The 22,487-nt window shown below is 41.1% G+C and overlaps 1 protein-coding gene across 4 annotated transcripts in view; it reads right to left on the reverse strand.

The window, feature by feature from the left end:
• Nucleotides 1-5,301: 5,301 nt before the first annotated feature.
• LOC142365720 (guanine nucleotide-binding protein G(q) subunit alpha-like) overlaps nucleotides 5,302-22,487 on the reverse strand; it is a 182,269-nt gene continuing 165,083 nt past the window's right edge. For all 4 annotated transcript variants that reach the window (XM_075446793.1, XM_075446790.1, XM_075446791.1 and 1 more), the window contains exon 7: nucleotides 5,302-14,855. In XM_075446793.1, the coding sequence (XP_075302908.1) occupies nucleotides 14,665-14,855 (191 nt within the window). In that variant the 3' untranslated portion in view covers nucleotides 5,302-14,664. The remainder of the gene's footprint in view (nucleotides 14,856-22,487) is intronic.

The following is a 22,487-nucleotide window of genomic DNA, read 5'->3' on the forward strand; positions in this document are numbered from 1 at the left end:
ATAATAAAAAGTGATTAAAAGACATATTGTTAATTTTGTACAATAGAAAACACTAGAGCTGCTAATGTAAGCAGTAATGGTAAGTTCTGTCGATGCTATTTATTTCTAGGAGAAAAAAAGGCTAATTTAGCTCAAATATTTTAAAAATATTAATCTGTTAAGGAACTAGATTATAAATATGACAGAGAAAGCTGGAGAAACGTACCTACTATCGAATCGAGTGATAACTGGGAAAGAAACAGCAATGCCAAGTGATTCTAAGTTCTGCCTATTACATTTTGAAATAGCTAAATATTATGGCTAATAGGGTCAGTAAATGTAGGCGTGGGTAACGGACCGTTGTAACGATGTGACCCCAATATGAGTATGATCGTACAGCTTTATTAGTCAGCAAAACAAGGTTTATATAGCAAAACTATTACAGCATCTGAATGGTTAAAACCCCAACCCATATATAGGCAAAACTACTGCAACTCGTTGTGATTGGTGCAGAGCTGCATCTCGAAGTGAAAACAGTACTGTGGCAGGAAATAGCAACGTGGCAGGAAGGAAGCGACAGTGTGGCAGGAAACGGTGACGTTCCCCCTGCTCCAGTGTCCCGAGCTCGTCGCTCTGCCTTCCCAGCAGGGTTCCGTGTCAGCCGCTCCCAAGGCTCACCTCCGGATCAGAACCTGGGTTGCTCAACGCACCAAACTATGTCCCCTCTCGTCCAGCCAGGACTCCACAAGTAAATAACTGTAAATCATATTTAAATAATATTTAAAATGCTTTCCCTCAGATGTAACTCAGATTAAAACTTGATCCATTTGTGGTCAGAATAAGATATGTTTCATAAAATAACAGAATAATATGTGCACTGTTCTTGGCTCTTCCCTTGCATTTTACCTTGATGACACAAAACCTCACTTTATAAATTGCCAGCTACTCTGGGAAGAGAATCAAGGAAGATCTAGTAGTTACCAGAGTACTCCTTTGAGGGTCTCAGGACAAATATAGACAGATATTTCTGATAGTAAGATATATATATATTGTGGGAGATAACTCTTCCTGTGAACAGAATAGTACAAAGCTAGCTTATAAAAAAAAGCATAATATATTTAAAGAAATGTATAAACAAAATAAAATTAGGAGAACGTGCTAAGGGTACAGTATTTCTCAGTGTTGTTTGTGTCATCAAGATCTGTTTTGAAATCAGTTATCATCATTATTGGTGAATATCTAATGTCTTTGTGCCTCTCAGCATGAGTTAAACAGTTATTTTCAGTATTACATAGAAGTTGTTAATTTCAAAAAACATAATCTGCCTACTTATTAAAGACAGCCTGAAGTATAGCCATAAAAATGCGCTACCCATTTTGCCTGCATCTCCACCTAAGAGCTCCAATCTATTGCTCCATAGATTTCATAAGCAGCAAGTACCTGCCAATGAACTCCACAGTCCAGTTTGCAGGTCTGCTCCCATGAATGTGATTAACACTATTCTGGTTATATCCTGGGTTTGACTAAAAGGGATTTGAAAGGGAAAGACTAAATTTAATGTAAGAAATAAAAAATTTCATTTTAGCATGGAGGATGTCTTTCTCATATATTACTGTATGTAATATATTTGAACCATGCCTCTTCAGAATTATTGTTACTGGTTTCTTCTCTTGTGCTGACCTACTAATTCTACAAGTAAAATTATTCATACTATTCAACTATTTATACTTGTCCTGGTTTTGGTTCAAACAGAACAGATTCTCTTTTAGTGAATCTTCCTTACAGCTAAGTTCTTCTAAGGAGCTGCATTGTTCTGAAGCTGGCTGCATATTTTACAGGCACTGTCTGCTCCAAAGCTGATAACACCTAATGTTTATAGTTACACTGAGCGAACAGTAGGAGAGGTATGCAGAACAAGGCCCCTGTTTATAATTATCACTATAGCAGCCAAGGTGACTGATAGACCTCTTAGGTCCTGCAAGTGAGGAGTCATAAAGGGTCGTACTTGCAGGGAGGGGCGGACAGGACAGGTGACCTGGTATTGACCAACGAGGTATTCCATGTCATGCATGTCACACTCTGTTTAAAGCTGGGGGATCATGAGGGTCTCTCTCTCTTCATCCATGGCCGGCTTCTGAAGAGGACTCTGCTCCTTGTCCTGCCTGCGATCTTGATCCAGATTCCAATCCATGCATTCCTGAGTCCATTTCCCATCTACTGCTGAGTCCAGTCCGGGACTTCCTGATGCCTGCCTGGCAGCTGCTGGTGGGAGGTCAGCGCCCCGGTACACCGGGAAACTCAATATCGGTTTTGTATATTTTGTTTTATTTCTCTTATTATTAATATTACTAGTATTATTAACATTATTAGTAAAACTTTTTATATTCAATTAGTAAGTCTCTCTTCCTCCTTTTTCCCTTCCCCTGGTGGGGAGGGGGAGCGGGGGTTAATAGAGTGCATCTGCCACTCTGTTTATTGCCGCCCTGCTCTAAATGGTGACAATACTTTAAAATAAAGAGAAGTTTTAAAAAAAAAAGTAGTGTTTTTTTATTCCTTGGAAAGAAAGTATTAAGTTGACTTGCAATCAACCTTGTCACTTTTTCTATTTAGAATTGTAGGCTTTCCATTTCCGGAAGTTTTTTATTCCAGTAAGCCTTTCACCAACTCTTTGTCAAACAGCAATCTTAATTTCATAGAATCATAGAATAGCCAAGGTCCAAACTTTTGTGGGAAAGGGAGCCTAGATGAGATTATCTAGCACCCTATCCAATCACATCTTGAAAACCTCCAGTGTCCCTGGGGAGGTTGTTCCAGTGAATGATTGTTCCTGCTGTAAAAAATGTCTGTCATATCAAGATGAAACCTCTCCTGGTGCAACTTACACCCATTGCCCCTTGTTTTCTCCATGTGGCTCCTTCTGAAGAGAGAGCCTTCATCCTTTTTGTAGCAGCCCTTTAAGTACTGGAACACTGTGATGAGGTCCCCCTGAACCTTCTCCAGGGAGCTAAGTCCTAACTCCTTCAGTCTTTCCTCATAAGGCATGTTCTCCAGCTCTTTGATCATCTTTGTGGCCCTCCTTTGGACCCTTTCCAGTCTCTCTGCATCTTTCTTGAATTGTGGAGACCAGAACTGGACACAGTATTCCAGGTGTGGCCTGACAAGCGCCGAGTGGCATGACCATGTCTCTATCTCTGCTGGTAATGCCCCTGAGGATGCAGTCCAGGATCCAATCTGCCTTCGTTACTGCAGCAGCTTTCTGCTGAATCATGTTCAGCTTGTTGTCCATCAGGACTCCCAGGTCCTTTTCAGCAAGAGGAATTTACCTTCCAGTTTTTATAGTCTAGCATAAGGCAATCCTTATTCTTTATATTTTATTACTAAAAATTTAATAAAGAATTAAAAGAATTAAGACTTCAAATTATGATCAGCTAAGTTACTGAACTCACACATTTTCTTTATATTTTACAATAGAATTACATTTTCTATTTGAGAAATAATTAAGAATAATGTTTCCAAATAATTGAATTACGCATATTTTGCAGGTCAACTATTAGAATTAATTTCACTTACTTAATTCAGGATGCAAGATTAATCTTCCATGTCTTGCTGTATTGCACTGTTCCCCTCTGTTGCACTTTGGATCTGTCATTCTGAATGCTCTGCAATAGTATATATAATTGAACTCAGAACTCGGAATATGAGAGTAAGGGAGGAAGAGCTCTTAACCTGCATTACTTTTCTATCGTTTGTGACAAATTAGGCAAGAAATGTTTAAAGGACTCTAGAGAATAGAATAGAATAGAATAGAATAGAATAGAATAGAATAGTTCAATTGGAAGGGACCTACAACAATCTAGGCCAACTGCCTGACCAATTCAGGGCTGACCAAAAGTTAAAGCATCTTATTAAGGGCATTGTCCAAATGCCTCTTAAACACTGACAGGCATGGGGCATCAACCACCTCTCTAGGAAACCTGTTCCAGTGTTTGACCATCATCTTGGTAAAGAAATGCTTCCTAATGACCAGTCTGAACCTCCCCTGGTGCAGCTTTGAACCGTTCCCACATGTCCTATCACTGGATCCCAGGGAGAAGAGATCAGCACCTCCCTCTCCACTTCCCCTCCTCAGGAAGCTGGAGAGAGCAATGAGGTAGCCCCTCACTCTCCTTTTCTCCAAACTAGACAAACCCAGAGTCCTCAGCCACTCCTCATTGGATACGCCCATGACATTTGCTCTAAGAAATATGCTGACAAAGTATCTGATGCCTGATTTTTGTTTTTCCATTGACCTTGAACAAGTAAACACCTAAACAATTTAAAGATTGTTTCTCTGTTTAGTTAAGCTTTTCTCTTCCTTTGAAGGTTGCTGAACTCATTTACACTAAACACCATCATCTAGGATGACTTCTGCATTCATCTTCTGGAGCTATATAATATTTTGCTATTCTGGTTTTAAATGGAATTATATCTTGCTATCTTCAGTGGAGTTGCTTTTGTTTCGTATTAGCAGAAATAACATCAACATGTATGAATATTAATATATATCAAGAGGTTCATTTTATCCATAACCACAGAAAACTTCCACTTGTGTCAATATTTCTATACCTTCCTACAAAAGGTGTAATGCAACCAATTTCCAGACCATATTAAATATTGCTGAGAAACAATTAAGCTGTTTCTTTTTACAAATATTAATCATAACATTATTTGAAGATTTTTGACAGCTGTTAAAGAATTTGAATTATATGATTATGTACCTAAGATGAGAAGTGACTTTTTGTCTTATTACCACAATACTCTGTTGCAATTCAAGAAGAATAGCTCCATCAGCTAAATTATAAACATATTATTGATTTATGTGTTAAAACAAAAGATTATTAGGCAAGGGAAGTATCCAATTTGATTAAGCACACATCTGGCCTTTTGCCCCATGATAATACTCAGGTTGCTTAGCTTAAGTAAGTTCAGATAAAACAGTGAAATTCCAAAGTATTTTGAATAAAAACCTTGAGCATAGATTTTATACTTCAGTCACTGTCTTAACCTAAAGTAAATCAGATCTTATCAATAACTGTGAAAGTTTGTCTTCCATATTCTCCTAAGACACGCTGAGAAAAGCAGCAATAAAGATATTGATACACAATGTTATTCCAACTTTCTAAAAACAACTTTTAGAATAAAACAAATTTTCTACATCATGTGATAGCCAGTTAATAACCTCTAGTATGCAATAATCAAACTTTCAAGCACATTTAACTGGCAATTGTTAAGAGACTCCAAATACTTCATCTGGAGATAAATGGAATTTTATTTATAGGGAGAGAGTGATTTTTCTTTATAATAAATGTATAGAAGTGCAATATCTTAAATATTTACTGCATGCAAGTCATCTATTTTTGTTAGCATCATATAAAGTAATTTTAGGAAATAACATGTCTCTGCAAGAATACAATTGAATGTATTGAATGAATGCATTTCTTCAGTTGAGTGGCAGTCTTTGATCATTGAAATAACCACCTCATACAGGACTGTGGAAAAAAAAGTGCAAATTTTCAGTAACATTTTAGCAAATACAATTATCTATTGACAGTGTGAAATGACAAATTAAAATGAGTAATTTTGGACCAATTTGGCCCATATTAGCCCACTGTATGCTTCAGTGGACTGTATAATAACTATTTTGTTATAGTAGTTTTGTTTTCTTAAATGTGTGTCCACATGGGAACTGCCCCAAATTACCAGAACTTTCGAATCCTATTCTTAGTCACAGTTTATCTTTAATTTAGCCAGTATAAACAGTTCTGTAATTATTACCAGAACTGAACCTGATATGTCAAGCAACCTTCTCTTTATAACAAAAAGCATAAAGGAAAGATATAGAAAAATAATCAGAGGAAAATGGTAGACGGAAGATGACAGAAGACTAAGCAAGAAGCTCTGGTATTCTTCAGCTGTACTACACTTCATCAATTGTTCGGTTTTGGAAGACCAATTTACACAGTTCAGAAGGATCAAAAAGTATTTCAGAAACTACATACATAGAGCAGTACTGTAAACATTTTTTCCTTACATGGCAGGAAGCAATTAATCAGTGTGATAGACAAGTGTGAAGGGAGAAGGAAGGAGTGTTTTGGTCAAGGAGACAGTAAACCTTGAATATCATGCACAGTGACATGGCATTTTTAATATCTTCAGAAGGAAGACTTTTTTTTTCTTTTCAAGATCTTACTGGAAATAAACAGGAACTCATTTTTTTTTCTGTGAGACAAAAGAAAGTCAAATTCTTATACTTTTCCATTCCTAAAACCAAGCATGACTTGTTGGCTTCAGTATGAATACAGTTGGTTTTAGTCCATATTTACACAAACTTTTTATTCTTACAGGAGAGCAGGAAAGAGTTTTTCTTGTCCTACCATTTTCTTTAAAGGCTTTTTTTTCTGAATAAAAATTAAATCAAGACCTTTCAAAGTGAAAAGGGCAATCCTCCCAAACCAGAATACCTAGTAGCCCTTGAAGTGCTTAAAATAAGGGGTTTAGATACTACTCACTGTTCATGGAAATTTCAGGATTAGGTTTTAAGAGGAGGGTAGTCTTACTCCTTGTATTCTAACTTGTAAGCCTTTCTTTTGGCCACACACTTCTACCTCTTCCCTTTAGTCCACTTGGCACCTGCCTAAACCATCGATTAGCCAAACTGGCTCAAAAAAATGGAAATTTATAATATTAAACAAGCCAAGTAAGAAGAGCAGAAACGAGTGGGGTTGTTTTCACCCAGTTTACAGGCTTACCAAGTACCAAGGGCCAACAGAAGAGAGAGGGAAAGCACCACGTAGCTGAGACCCAGGAACTGAGGAGGGTGGTTCATTTTGGCAGCAATGAGCTATGAAGTTAGGTCAGCTGCTTTCTGAAACTTCGCTGTCACTGATACCAGAAGTGTTCATGAGGAGCAGGCAACTGCATATTTTGTGGCAGATGAAGCTTTCTCTGTTTACAAATACTCTGAAACTCCTAGGTGTTTGGGACAGTATAGTACAAAATGGTTTGGCAATCAGGTCATATGGTCATAGTATGTGATGTAAGCTTATGTCACAACTTGATGTAAGCTTATGTCACAGCTATGCACAATTTATCACATAAATAGTTTCTACATCTATTTCACATATCTAAATATCACAAATTGCAGTTGTATTTTTGTTGATGCTATTCTCGCTGAGACATAAGGGTAAAATAAATCCTTCCACACTGATCCATCTCCTTTACATTTTGCAGCAGGAAAGAAAAATAATTAAAGCAATTCATTGAAGTCCTTACTTAGGCAAATTATTTGTATTCCAAGAATCTTATTTAAATCATTGTAATCACATAATAGAAAACAAAGTCATTTTTTCAAGTGTCTTGAAATTCTGTTTCTTCAGTGGTAAAGATGTGAGATACAACGATAGATGTTCAAGTATGAGCCAGAATCCTGAAAAGCAACATGTAGGCATCTTTCTGTTATTCCAGTCATCACGTAGGCAAACAAAAAGATCAAAGAAACAGTCTGCTCTCGCAGTACTACTGCAATTATGCAAAACACTTAAGAAATTCACTTAAAAACCTAAAAATTCTGAAAGTTTTCTATTAATAAAGACATAGATTATTATTTCTTTTCCTCAATGCTTCTGAGTTTCTGTTGTACACAAGCCAAAAAATCTTTAGTAATAATGTCAAATAAATGTCTCCACTCTACTGAACCTTAAATGTTTGGAACTTTCTGGATGTAATAAAGGTATTCAGGAAATGTTAATATATGGACAATGAGGACAGAGCATGTATAATTAAAAAAGTAAATCACTGGAATAATACATCTATACAATATTTATAATAAGAAACATTTTGGGAGAACAAGAAGCCCAAATATATTTCAGAAAAGCTAAATGTCAATGAACAAAGATACTATAGTACAAAGTTATGACCAAAAATATTGGATTTTTAACCAGCAAGATTTTTGAGGAGTAGTATTTATGCATTAGTTTTTTCAACAAAAAAAACACACCCTATTTTTGTCCCCCAAACAATAAACAATACATGCATTTAAATGACACTTTAAGAACAGCAAATATGATATTTATTTCTTTAAACACTGCAAACTGAAAAATTTATCTGACACCCCCCCCCAATATATTGGTCAAATAAGGATTTCCATGATAAATAAGGAATCCAGCAATACACTTCAGCTTAGACCATCTTTTGAGAGAGGAAAAAAAACCCACCACAAAAACAGCTTTAGAATAAGATTGAGCTGATTGAATTCTCTTGCATTTTTGACACTATCTTCAACATCAACTTTGCCCAAATAATTCTTCTATTTCTTTCTTTGCTGCAGCATGGCTACTGTGAAAAAGCTTGACTAAAAGTTACAGTAAAATCCCTGTAACTAGATAAATAATGATCCTCAATGGGATTACTGATTACATGGAAATGTTTGTTTTGAATGATACAACTCAAAATATTATGGGTAAATAAAAACCAAAAAAAAAGAAAATAGGAGATATCAGTGCTTCTTATCAAATCAAAACACATTGTTTTTCAAGATCTCTACTAAACTAACAAATTGGAAAATTGGACAGGGACATATGAGCTTAGTTGTTCTGTCTGAAGAGGGACTGTATCTACAAAGTGTGAACGTCTAAAATAGCTGTTAAATATCTACAACAGGCCATTTTAATTTCCTAACTTGCAGCAGTCTCTCCAAAATATATTTATTTTATTAATTTCTTAACTAGAGGTAGAAAATTTATAGGCCTCGTTAATATACTGTGCACACTTCATGAGTTTACTAATGTAATGCAGGATAACCATGCACAGAGCTCCAAGAACAGCAGCACATATAATAAAATATTTGGGCATTATTTTTTTTTAATATGGGTTAATATGTGTTTGTTCTCTCTTATTATTTCATTATTTTGTGAAGAATGCATAACAAGGAAAGGGGCATCAGGTTGAGTAATCTGAAAGTCTTTTGCATCTTACAACCAAAAGCTCGGAGTCTAGCAATGTCTTGATATGCAGCCTTTTACCCCCTTTTAAAGTTTTTCCAAATCATGCAGTCAGTTCTGACTGATAACCAGCATAAAGTCTCTTCTCCACTTTCAAACTTAAAAAAGTTTCACAATCATGTGGCAGTATGATTAAAAGTTGCAGTTCACAGAACTTGAAAATCAAAAGTCTGAATTATAAAAAGTAAGCTGCCCTTATGGCTTCATCATTCTATATATGTCAGGACAGTGCGAGTTAGTGAAAAAAGCAAGTTTAAGGTTTCTGTAAAACACATTACAGCTTTCTTGTACTAGTGAACACCTAGAATACACAGGTTCCCAAGGTGTTTTCCTTCCCTCCTCTCCCATTGATGACATTAAATGAAATCACATAATTTTGGCAGTTAAAAGGGTTTCTATCTCGGTTTTGCCTTCAGCTTCATGTTAGAGGCACATACTTCTGGACTCAAGCACTATAATGCATAGTGGAAATCACCAATTAAAACAGCAACAGCAACAGAATATATTGTAAGTGGGAACAGTGATGTCATTTAAAAAGGAGAAGTTTTTGTAAACAGTCACAGTGCAATGCTGTGTTAGGTGATTCATGTAAGGCTTGCATTAGCATGCTGAATGCATATTTTTTCAGAATATGCTCAAATGATCTAAACATTGCCACAGGTTAAACTCAGTTAAAACATACCAGAAGTAGCCCAGTGGCACATACTCTTGAATTTTGCAATCACAATATATCTATAAAGCATGAACAAACTTTTGTTTTGTTTTTATACAAAATTTAAAACCCCATTCCCCCCCAATATCCCATAACAAAACAAACCAAAACAAGCCCCAAACCTTCATTAGACACCACTGGCTTTTTTTTCCCCCCTACAGTTCTATTTATATGACTGTATCCAAGGTGACCAATGCATTCCCAGGTTAAAAGAAGGGATATTATCACACATTCCAGAGTCAACAGTGGAAACAGAAGATTTGTTATGTTTATAAGCAAGATCAGGACCAATTTTATAGTGACATATATAACGAATAACTGTTCTGATCACGTCTTTAGAACGTCAGTGTAACTTTTAATAACCTACAACTACCTGCTTTAGCTTTATTAAATAAAATTCTTTAACATCTTAAAATTGTTAACACTAGTGACTTTGTTGTTGTTAGATATAAGGATTCTGTAAGTTCTGAAATGATGTTTAGCTGATCTGATGTTCTGTATTTTTTCATTATATTGAATCTGATAAATACAAATTAATATTTAAGAGCTTATGTTCCAATCCTAGATATAATGACATAAATTCTTCCAACAAAAGCAGTTTCTATATCTGTATAAAGCCCTGACAAGATTTAAGCATTTTTTGATTGTGAATGTCCTCTGCGTGTCTCCAATTTACTCAGGAACGTACAAATGATTTTATACAGTATGATACTAGTACCACTCTGTACTATAACAAGCTTTTTTTGCTTTTTAAATAAAAACAACAAATCCCTAGTCAGAAATAAACTGACAAATTTTACATTCTTCTCTTATAAAAGTGAATAAAATAGCATTATTTAAAATGTGAATTATCTGTAAGACATACGATACAATTACATAGATACATATCAACACAGCACATTCAATTTGCCAAAAATTAATGATTACAAAGCCAATATGGATGCTGCCATATATATAGAGAGATGTATGTACAATGATTATAGCAGTCATAATTGCACTATACCTACAATCAGTTTTCAATTATAAGGTGTTTTAGGAGAGAGCAAAATATAACAACTGTTCTTATTATTGTTGGAGTTGGGAGGGTTAAGGATGAAAAACATCTCATTAGTATTTATTGTTAACTTTGTTACCCAACTAATAAGTCATTCTTTTTCCACCTCTCCTCCGCTGCTGAGAGGCAACAATTTCTGTGCTAAGTGCACTCTAGTTCTACTTGGCTTTGTAGATAATCAATTCAATTATGTCTGACCTCTGTACCTGTTCTGTACCTTTCTAGCAATCACGCACCTGGTCAAAAATACACCTTTCAACCCAGGCTGCTCATTGATGTGTGCTACATTTTTGTTGTTAAAAATTTTCATGTTTAAATTTCAAAAGTGATTTTCTCGCTAATTCATTTACACTAATAAATCTTTCTAAAGAACATCATTTTGCATGAAGCCTATCAAATGTCTGTGAATCAGTTAAGAGGCAACCTTATCAAGAAAGGCTCCTGAAAGTGATCACTCATCAATAATTACATGTTATACGAAGGTGCTTTGATATTATCCCCAGGGCTCAGTTTTGGGGCTGGTCTTGTTTAATGTCTTTCTCAATGATCTGGATGAGGGGAACGAGTGTTCCCTCAGGAAGTTTGCAGATGACACCAAGTTGGGTGGGAGTGTCGATCTGCTTGAGGGTAGGAAGGCTCTGCAGAGGGATCTGGACAGACTGGATCGATGGGTTGAGGACAATTGTATGAGGTTTAACAAGGCCAAATGCCGGATCCTGCACTTGGGTCACAACAGCCCCATGCAACGCTACAGGCTTGGGGAGGAGTGGCTGGAAAGCTGCCCGGCGGAAAAGGATCTTGGAATGTTGGTCGACAGCCAGCTGAACATGAGCGAGCCGTGTGCCCAGATGGCCAAGGCCAACGGCATCCTGGCTTCTATCAGGAATAGTGTGGCCAGCAGGAGTAGGGAGATGATCGTGCCCCTGTACTTGGCACTGGTGAGGCCGCATCCCGAGTACTGTGTTTGGTTTTGGGCCCTTCACTAGAAGAAAGACACTGAGGTGCTGGAGCTTGTCCAGAGAAGGGCAATGAGGCTGGTGAAGGGGTCTAGAGCACAAGTCTTAAGAGGAGCGGCTGAGGGAGCTGGGGCTGTTTAGTCTGGAGAAGAGGAGGCTGAGGACCTTATTGCTCTCTATAACTACCTGAAAGGAGGTTGTATTGAGGCAGGTGTTGGTCCCTTCTCCCAGGTAACCAGCAATAGGATGAGAGGCAATGGCCTCAAGTTGCTTCAGGGGAGGTTTAGATTAGATATTAGGAAAAATTTCTTTACTGAAAGAGTGGTCAGACATTGGAATAGGCTGCCCAGGGAGGTGGTGGAGTCCCCATCCCTGGAGGTGTTCAGAAATCGTGTAGATGTGGCACTTCAGGATATGATTTAGTAGGAATGGTGGTGTTGGGTAGATGGTTGGACTTGATGATCTTAGAGGTCTTTTCTAACCTATGATTCTATGATTCTATGATTATTACAGAAAACATTGTATGTAATCTCATGCCATCTTTGACATAAGGAGAGAGTTAAACTGCCTTCTATAAATGCATACTTAGTAGCATATTCACTCACACTGTTGGTTTTGGCATTATTAAATGGGACACTTTCTAAAAAAGGGAACACATGAGCTGAAACTATGTTTGTTTATCATTTGACAGTTGACTCACTCAGGTCAGTTCCAAATCCATCAGTTTGACATTTCAACCAGTATCTTACGCTTCAAAAGTATTGATTTCTTAAAAAGCAAGATTTGGCAAGATTTTATAAAATAAAAATATTTTTTCTACTGTGGAAAAACACAGTTTAAAAAAGCTCTAACTTAAGAAAAAATGCACACAACTGAAAAAAAAAAAAATACCACAACCCGCCACTGTTTTAGGTCGTAGCCACCAGGGAAAATGCGTAGCATTCATGAGAGAAGAAGCCTACAAAGAGGATGACTTTCCCTTGGTCGAGGAGGACTGCGTGAGGGATCGCTTAAGCGATCTGGACACCCACAAATCCCTGGGCCCCGATGGAATGCACCCACGAGTGCTGAGGGAGCTGGCAGATGTCATTGCTGAGCCCCTCTCCATCATCTTTGAAAGGTCCTGGAGGACAGGAGAGGTGCCCGAGGACTGGAGAAAGGCCAATGTCACTCCAATCTTGAAAAAGGGCAAGAAGGAGGACCCAGGGAACTACAGGCCGGTCAGCCTCACCTCCATTCCGGGAAAGGTGTTGGAGCAGCTCATCCTGCAGGTCATCATCAAGCAAGTGGAGGAAAAGAACGTTATCAGGAGTAGTCAACATGGATTCACCAAAGGGAAATCCTGCCTGACCAATCTGATAGCTTTCTCTGATGGCATGAATGGCTGGGTAGATGAGGGGAGAGCCGTGGATGTTGTCTACCTCGACTTCAGCAAGGCTTTCGACACAGTCTCCCATAACATCCTCCTAGCGAATCTCTCAGGAAGTGTGGGCTGGATGAGTGGTCAGCGAGGTGGATTGAGAACTGGCTGAATGGCAGAGCTCAGAGGTTTGTCATCAGCGGCGCTGAGTCTAGTTGGAGGCCTGTAACTAGTGGTGTCCCCCAGGGGTCAGTACTGGGCCCAGTCTTGTTTAACTTCCTCATCAACGACCTGGATGAAGAGTTAGAGTGCACCCTCAGCAAGTTTGCTTATGGGAGGAGTGGTGGATACACCAGCAGGCTGTGCTGCCATTCAGCGTGACCTGGACAGGCTGGAAAGTTGGGCAGAGAGGAACCTGATGAGGTTCAAAAAGGGCAAGTGCAGAGTCCTGCACCTGGGGAGGAATAACCCCATGCACCAGTACAGGCTTGGGGCGGACCTGCTAGAGAGCAGCTCTGTGGAGAGGGACCTGGGTGTCCTGGTGGACGACAGGTTAACCATGAGCCAGCAGTGTGCCGTGGCTGCCAGGAAGGCCAATGGGATCCTGGGGTGCATCAGGAAGAGTGTGGCCAGCAGGTCGAGGGAGGTTCTCCTCCCCCTCTACTCTGCCCTAGTGAGGCCTCATCTGGAGTACTGTTTCCAGTTCTGGGCTCCCCAGTTCAAGAAAGAGGAGGAGCTACTAGAGAGAGTCCAGCGGAGGGCACACAGAGGTCCCTTCCAACCCCGAACATTCTGTGATTCTGTGATTTGTGAATAAAGAAAAGGAAAAATAATGGAACATGGCAATTAAAAAGAGGTTCTATGATATTCCATGTGTCTTTAATTATTTCATTACTGTCTTCTATGCACCTTTCTGAACTGTGAAGGTATGGTTAAATTCTAAATCCGTACACAACTATTTTATTTTGCGTTCCCAATATTCTAGTCTCAGAAGTGAAGACAGAATGAAAACATCCATGTCAAGAATTTAAAAATCACACTATCAGCACTTTTTGATCCTTCAGAGAAAGTACATTCTGTAAAATTTGAATGACTGATAACTTCAGTTCTGGCAATAGCATTTTTCCTGATGAAATCACTTAACAGAAAATATTTTACCGAGGAATGCAACTGGGAAAATGGACATTGTACCTTTAAAAACATAAGGTGGGGAGGAAGGAGGGAGAGAGAAGAGGTCAGGGAAAGAGGAAACCAGCTTGATTTTGCTTCAATAGCAAAAACCTGTTATCCTTTGTGAGTGTATGACTGAGAATTTAAAACACATTGAGTCACAAGGCTTTGCCTAAAAATTAAGAAAATGTACTGTGAATGTATTTCAGCATCTTTTGTTTTTCCTCCATATAGTTTAAATAAAAACATAATATTAACTAAAATCTCTGTGGACATTCACAGAGTCCAGGCCGACAATAAATTAGTATTATGTAATTTGTTTTCACAGATAATACAGTCCCTCTAGTGTATCTTCAATCACAAAAAGGTGGTCATGGAGGGCCTCCTAGCCACAGTTAGACCAGGTTGTACTCCTTCAGGTTTAACTGTAGGATTGTGTCCTTGACAGCAGCAAAGACGAAGCGTATATTCTCTGTGTCTGTAGCACATGTGAAGTGGGAGTAGATAATTTTGTCACTGTCTGGATTCAGGTCTACAAACATCTTCAATATGAACTCTCGTGCCGCTTGTGCATCCCGTTGTGGTCCTGATAATTAAGAAGAGAAAGTCAGTTTTTTTCCTAAAGTCAATTCAATATTTGAGCTTCTTTAGGTGGGGAACCTTAGGAGCAGAAAACAGGAGAAAAACTCAATCTGTGATTCTCATATAAAACAAGAAGGAAAATTTTTACTAATAAATACTACCATGTACTATTTATTTCCCAGTAGGAACCACTAAAAAATAGAAAAGGAAGGAAATTCCAGAAGTTCATCATGCAAGAGCTGTTCTTTTCCTGCTGACTATCCTCTTTCTTCCATAAGATGTTTAAAACGGAGAGATGAAATGGATGATCTACAACCACACAAAATGAACAACAGATGAAATAGTTACTTTATACTAATAAATATTTTCAAAAATTAATAGAATTGGCCCATTTTCAGTCTATATCTTCTATATTTAAACTAAAGTACGTTATTTTAAAATGTAGCATAACCAAGTTGCATCCTAAACTGGTCTGACATTGTCTCCAATAGAATTTCATTTACTTCAGTCGTAATAAAATATACATGCTTGATAGTCGAAGCTGTTCAACTGCAAAAAGTTAATGTTCTAACAAATCAATTATTTAAATTATGTATAACAATCCCATTAAATCTAAATTGTCTGTAATTCTCAGAAGAACAAAAAAATCTATGTAACCAAACTGCGTGTTCTGCTTTACACAAGACAGAAGGCAAAATAATGACTTCCAGTCTAGAACTGTGAGGATTTGTTCATGTTCACAGCCAAAAGAGCAGCACAGAAGCAGGAACATTAGCCACAACCTATTGTTTTCCTATATTTCAGTTCTGTTCCAGTGTAATTTTCATAGTCCATTATTTCCTTGCCCTCCTGTTTCTGCAACGTGGGTTTCTACAGAACATGTATGTTTGCTGTGCCTCCTCCTCCTATCTTCTCATTAGTCCTAGTCTTGTCACATGACAATATAAATACCAGCACTCAGCTGTTCTGTCCTTCAGTGGTTATGAAATCTGTACTTAGGTGGTTAGCATGTGCCCACATAACTTTCAATAACTGCACAATAAAACTTATTTTTAATACTTAAATACAATTGTAAACATTTCTAATTTAGATAACTTCAAAAATGAGGTAGCAAAGGGAGCACAGAAGAGAAATCATATGCTTTCTGATATCTATTGGTTGAAAAGTCTTGTGGAAGGAGAAAACAATGCTGCAATATCTTGGTGTATGCACATGAATATATATATACATACAGACACATACACATTTGCTGAGACGTAGAAAAGAACATGTAAACAGATAAGAAGTTACAGAATGTTCGGGGTTGGAAGGGACCTCTGTGGGTCATCTAGTCCAACCACCCTGCCGAAGCAGGGTCACCTACAGCAGGCTGCACAGGACTGCATCCAGGTGGGTCTTGAATATCTCCAGAGAATGAGACTCCACAACCCATCTGGGCAGCCTGTTCCAGGGCTCCGTCACCCTCAGGGGGAAGAAGTTCTTTCTCATGTTCAGACGGAACTTCCTGTGCTTCAGTTTGTGCCCATTCCCCCTTGTCCTGTCACTGGGCACCACTGAAAAGAGACTGCCCCATCCTCCTGACACCCACCCTTGAGATATTTATAAGCATATATTAGGTCCCCTCGCAGCCTTCTCTTCTCCAGGCTGAACAAGCCCAGCTCCCTCAGCCTTTCCTCGTAGGGGAGATGCTCCAGTCCCCTCATCATCCTCGTAGCCCTCCGCTGGACTCTCTCTAGTAGCTCCTCATCTTTCTTGAACTGGGGAGCCCAGAACTGGAAACAGTACTCCAGATGAGGCCTCACTAGGGCAGAGTAGAGGGGGAGGAGAACCTCCCTCGACCTGCTGGCCACACTCTTCTTGATGCACCCCAGGATCCCATTGGCCTTCTTGGCAGCCACGGCACACTGCTGGCTCATGGTTAACCTGTCGTCCACCAGGACTCCCAGGTCCCTCTCTGGAGAGCTGCTCTCCAGCAGGCCCGCCCCGAGCCTGTACTGGTGCATGGGGTTATTCCTCCCCATGTGCAGGACCCTGCACTTGCCCTTGTTGAATTTCATCAGGTTCCTCTCAGCCCAACTTTCCAGCCTGTCCAGGTCATGCTGAATGGCAGCACAGCCTGCTAGTGTATCCACCACTCCTCCCATAAGCAAACTTGCTGAGGGTACATTCTAACTCTTCATCCAGGTCACTCATGAAGAAGTTAAACAAGACTGGGCCCAGTACTGATCCCTGGGGGACACCACTTGTTACCGGCCTCCAACTAGACTCAGCGCCACTGATGACAACCCTCTGAGCTCTGCCATTCAGCCAGTTCTCAATCCACCTCGCTGACCACTCATCCAGCCCACACTTCCTGAGAGATTCGCTAGGAGGATGTTATGGGAGACTGTGTCGAAAGCCTTGCTGAAGTCGAGGTAGACAACATCCACGGCTCTCCCCTCATCTACCCAGCCATTCATGCCATCAGAGAAAGCTATCAGATTGGTCAGGCAGGATTTCCCTTTGGTGAATCCATGTTGACTACTCCTGATAACGTTCTTTTCCTCCACTTGCTTGATGATGACCTGCAGGATGAGCTGCTCCAACACCTTTCCCGGAATGGAGGTGAGGCTGACCGGCCTGTAGTTCCCTGGGTCCTCCTTCTTGCCCTTTTTCAAGATTGGAGTGACATTGGCCTTTCTCCAGTCCTCGGGCACCTCTCCTGTCCTCCAGGACCTTTCAAAGATGATGGAGAGGGGCTCAGCAATGACATCTGCCAGCTCCCTCAGCACTCGTGGGTGCATTCCATCGGGGCCCAGGGATTTGTGGGCGTCCAGATCGCTTAAGCGATCCCTCACGCAGTCCTCCTCGACCAAGGGAAAGTCGTCCTCTTTGTAGGTTTCCTCTCTTACCTCCGGGGCCTGGGATTCCTGAGGGCCTGCCTTAGCCGTAAAGACTGAAGCAAAGAAAGCATTCAGTAGCTCTGCCTTCTCCGCATCCTCCGTCACCAGGACACCCACCTCATTCAGCAGCGGCCCCACATTGTCCCTAGCCTTCCTTTTGCTGCTGATGTAGTTGAAGTAGTCCTTCTTGTTGTTTTTGATATCCCTTGCCAGCTTCAATTCCAGGTGGGCCTTGGCCTTCCTCGTTGCATCCCTGTATGCTCTGACCACATTCCTGTACTCTTCCCAAGTGACCTGTCCCCATTTCCACATTCCATGGACCTTTCTCTTCTGCCTGATCTCTGCTAGAAGCTCCTTGCTCATCCATGCAGGTGTCCTGCCTCCTTTGCTCAATTTCTTTCTCAGGGGGATGCATTGCTCCTGAGCATGGAGGAAGTGTCGTTTAAAGAGCGACCAGCACTCTTGGACCCCCCTGCCTTCGAGAGCCCTGGCCCACAGGATTCCTCCCAATAGCTCCTTGAATAGGCCAAAGTTAGCCCTTCTGAGTTCCAAGGTTTTGATCCTGCTTATCGCCCTGCTTCCTCCACGCAGGATCCTCAACTCGACCATTTCATGGTCACTGCAGCCGAGTCTACCTCCAACCTTCACATCCTCCACCAGTCCCTCCTTGTTTGTTAATACAAGGTCCAGCAGAGCGCCTTTCCTTGTTGGTTCCTCCACCACTTGCATCAGAATGTTATCATCGATGCTCTGCAGGAACCTCCTGGATTGCGCCTGCCTAGCTGTGTGATCTTCCCAGCTGATGTCAGGGTGGTTGAAGTCCCCCATGAGAACCAGGGCCTGTGACTGTGAGGCTGCTTGCAGTTGCTTGTAGAAGGCCTCATCATCCTCCTCCTCCTGGTCAGGTGGCCTGTAGTACACACCCACAATAACATCACCCACATGAGGCTGTCCCTTAATTCTAACCCATAAGCTCTCAACTCCTTCTTCATCTGCCCCCAGGCTAAGCTCAATGCATTCCAGTTGCTCCCTCACATACAGAACAACTCCACCACCTCTCCTTGTTGGTCTGTCTTTCCTAAAGAGTCTGTAGCCATCCATGACAGCATGCCAGTCATGTGAGTTGTCCCACCACGTTTCTGTGATGGCGACCAAGTCATAGCCGTCCTGCTGTACAATGGCTTCCAGCTCCTCCTGTTTATTGCCCATGCTATGTGCGTTGGTATAGACACACTTGAGCTGGGCTGTCAGTCTCATCCCTGGCTCTGGCACGCCAAGCCTGGGCTCATCCCTAGTGAGCTGGGCTATGACCCCTTCCCCCTTCGAACCTCGTTTAAAGCCCTCTCAATGAGCCCCGCCAGCTCACGGCCAAGAATCCTTTTTCCCCTTTGAGACAGCTGGACTCCGTCTGTCGCCAGCAGGCCCGGTACTGTGTACACCTCCCCATGATCAAAGAATCCAAAATTTGACCGATGGCACCAGTCCCTGAGCCACCTGTTAATCAGGTGAGTTTTCCTGCCCCTTTCAGTGCTCTTTCCTGCCAGTGATGGGATGGAGGAAAACACCACCTGTGCCCCTGATCCCTCAACCAGTCGCCCCAGTGCCCTGAAGTCCCTTTTGATGGCCTTGGGACTTGTCTCCGCGATCTCGTCCCCGCCAACCTGCATTACCAAGAGGGGATAATAATCAGAAGGCCGCACCAGACCAGGGAGTTTCTTAGCAACATCCCTAACCCGGGCCCCAGGGAGGCAGCAGACTTCCCTGTGGGATGGGTCCGGTTGGCATGTCGGGCCCTCTGTTCCCCTCAGAAGGGAATCGCCTATGACAGTGACCCTCCTTTTTTTCTTAGCCGAGGCAGTCGTAATGCGTGGGGCTGACCGACTCTTCCTAGGCAATCCCCTGGATGGACCTTCACCCACATCCTCATTAGCCATGTCCTCACATTCCAGAGCCCCATACCTGTTGCTTAAGGGCAACTGGGCAGGTGAGGGAGGCTGGGAGGGGATTTGCTTGCCATCCCAAGAAGGACCCGTTTCCATTCCCCCCCATCTCTTAGGTCCTTGCTTTCTGCTTGGTGGCAAGAGGTTAGGGGGTTCTCTGCTTCTCGTGTAGCTACCTCCTGCTGCCTTGGCCTCAAAGATGGCAGGGTGTGGCTCCACCAGTCGATCTCCCTCTCACACTCCTGGATGCTCCTTAACCTCTCCACTTCCTCTTTCAGCTCTGCCACCAGGCTGAGCAGATCATTCACCTGGTTGCACCGAACAGAGCTGTTGTCTCTCCTGTCCTCCGATATGAGTGACAGGCTCAGGCACTCCCTGCAGCCAGAGACTTGGACAGCTGTGTCCTTGCGCAGGGCCTCTGTCTGGGCCCCCACACTCCTTCTAGCAACAGCTGTCCCACAGGTGGAAACCATAGTTTGAATATCTCCTGGATGGGCGATGTCCACTACTTGAGTAGCCAGGAAGGGGGACTGTACTCTGCAAGTTCTCTGAGGTAGGACAGAGAGCACTGTTGAAAATCTTTAAAATTTCTAAACACAACAGGTTCTAGACTTTAGTTTCAGCACATCTATAGAAAGAGTAGAAAGAATAAATTTCACTACTATTTCTTTTTTCATAGTGTTAGAGAGTGGTTATAAAGATTGATTATAGAATAGAATAAAATCATAGAACTAGAACGTAGATTCAGCTGTGTAAACACAGCTGTGTTAAGAAACCATACAATCGGTATGTTGCAATTGGGATAGAAATTAATTGTATGGATTGTATCAAACAGAATTTACAAAAGAAGCTGAGACGACCCTGAAACCAGCGAGGGAGAATTCTGCGAAGACAGAAGAATAGAAAGAACTTAATAAATGATGTACTTAAAGGAACGGAACGGTTGATTAGAAACTTATGAAGATTCTAGACTTGGTGTAATCAGTTTAATAAATGTATATAAACTGGTCTAGCGAGTTAAGCTTTGCCACTCACTGAGGTGATGGCCCAACTCTGAGTTGTGAATAAAGCAATACATAGTGTAACCCATTTGTCTGAGAATAAAATCTTTAACAGAATTTGGCGACCCAGATGGGACACTAGGACACAGGAGATGGATACTCAGGATCTTTTCTGGGAACACCCGAGACCAACGCTCAAAGTGCCAGCACAAAACAAAAGGACTAGGTGAGTCCGAGAGCTTTTGGTCTCGAGTGTGTTCAGAATGATTGTTGAGATTTTCTCTTGTGTTTAAATTTTGCTTGAAGTATTTGATATGGGAACTACACCCAGCATTGAAAGGGGGACGCCCCTTGCTGAGGTTTTAGAAAATTGGAGTAAGATACCTTTGTCTCAGACTTTGAAGAAAAAGAAATTGATATTATTATGTCAGGAGAAATGGCCATTTCTCACTAGAACTAGAGGAGGGGGACCTATGGATGTGTAGCCCCCTAAGGGAACTTTTAAGATACATAAGTTAAAATTTTTGTGAATAATTCTAGAAGATACAGGAACTGAAGATATTGATTATTGGTATATTTGGTATAATTGGGCCCAACAAAGAAGGAAACCTGCAGGTAATCATAATGATGGAGGTCGATTATCACCCTCTGCTCCCTTTGCTCCCTCTGCTCCAGAGGCAGACGATGATAATTCTACCTCAAAAGGGATTGGAATGTATCCCATGAAATTGGATTACATTCCAAACCCTAGGGCTGGACCAGGAGCCCCGCCAGAGGTCCCTGCAATCCAAGCCATGGTGAGACATGAACCTTGGAAACAAGGAGATTTGGTAGCTTGGCAAGCAAAAATGCCGAGACTACGAGATGATGCAGAAAAATGTGCTCAATTATTATCTGGCATCATAAGTGATTATTTTCCTAATTGGAATGATGTAAGAACTCTCCTCCGAGAATTATTTCAACCAGATGAAAGAGAAAAATTTGACGAAAGGAGCGAAGAACAACAGAAGCAAGAAGAGGAGAAACTGAAGGCAGAGAGGAAGAGAAAACGTAAAGAAAAAGAAAGAGAAATCGGCTTGCTCGCTGCAGCGATTGCTCAGAATTATAGCCAAAGAGGAAGAGGTCGGGGATTTCCCCAAAGAGGAATCAGAGGAAGAGGCCAAAGAGGCAGAGGTCTTCCTCCCCCCGTTTCTCCATATTTTAACACTCCTGAATGTTTTTATTGTGGTAATTTAGGTCATATACAGCATGCATGCCCCTTGAGACCAGTGACTTCGGCAGTCGAAGTTAGAAACCACGGAGAAAGACCTCCCAGACCTCACTCACAGTAATTGATGGAAGCGGTTGGAGTTAAGGTAGATCATAACGGTCACGTCACAGCAAAGGTAAATGGTACTTTTGTCAATTTTCTAGTAGATACGGGAGCAACTATATCATTATTAAACTTTTTTGTTCCGCAATTATCAGGAGAAAAAATAAAGGTAGATGGAGTGGTGGGAGGTAAGGAACTGCCCCTTTCGCTTCCCCTTCCGGTGGTATTGGGAGAAAAAATGGCTTGGGGAAAGTTTGTTGTCTCCCCTGAAATACCTGTGTCTTTGCTGGGACGGGATTTGTTGCAAGAATTTGGCACTTGTATCTCTTTAACTCCAACTGGCATCCAACTAATAGTAATTGGCATGTCTTTAATCAAAATACCAGAAAATAAAAAGGAGGGAAAAAAGATCCCTGAGGAACTCTCTGATATTCCTCATGAATTATGGAGCACTTCTGGAGATGAAGTAGGGCTCTTAAAATCAGCTGAACCTGTGGTAAT

The sequence above is a fragment of the Opisthocomus hoazin genome, chromosome W, assembly GCF_030867145.1.
Source record: "Opisthocomus hoazin isolate bOpiHoa1 chromosome W, bOpiHoa1.hap1, whole genome shotgun sequence".
In the NCBI taxonomy this organism is placed as follows: Eukaryota; Metazoa; Chordata; class Aves; order Opisthocomiformes; family Opisthocomidae; genus Opisthocomus; species Opisthocomus hoazin.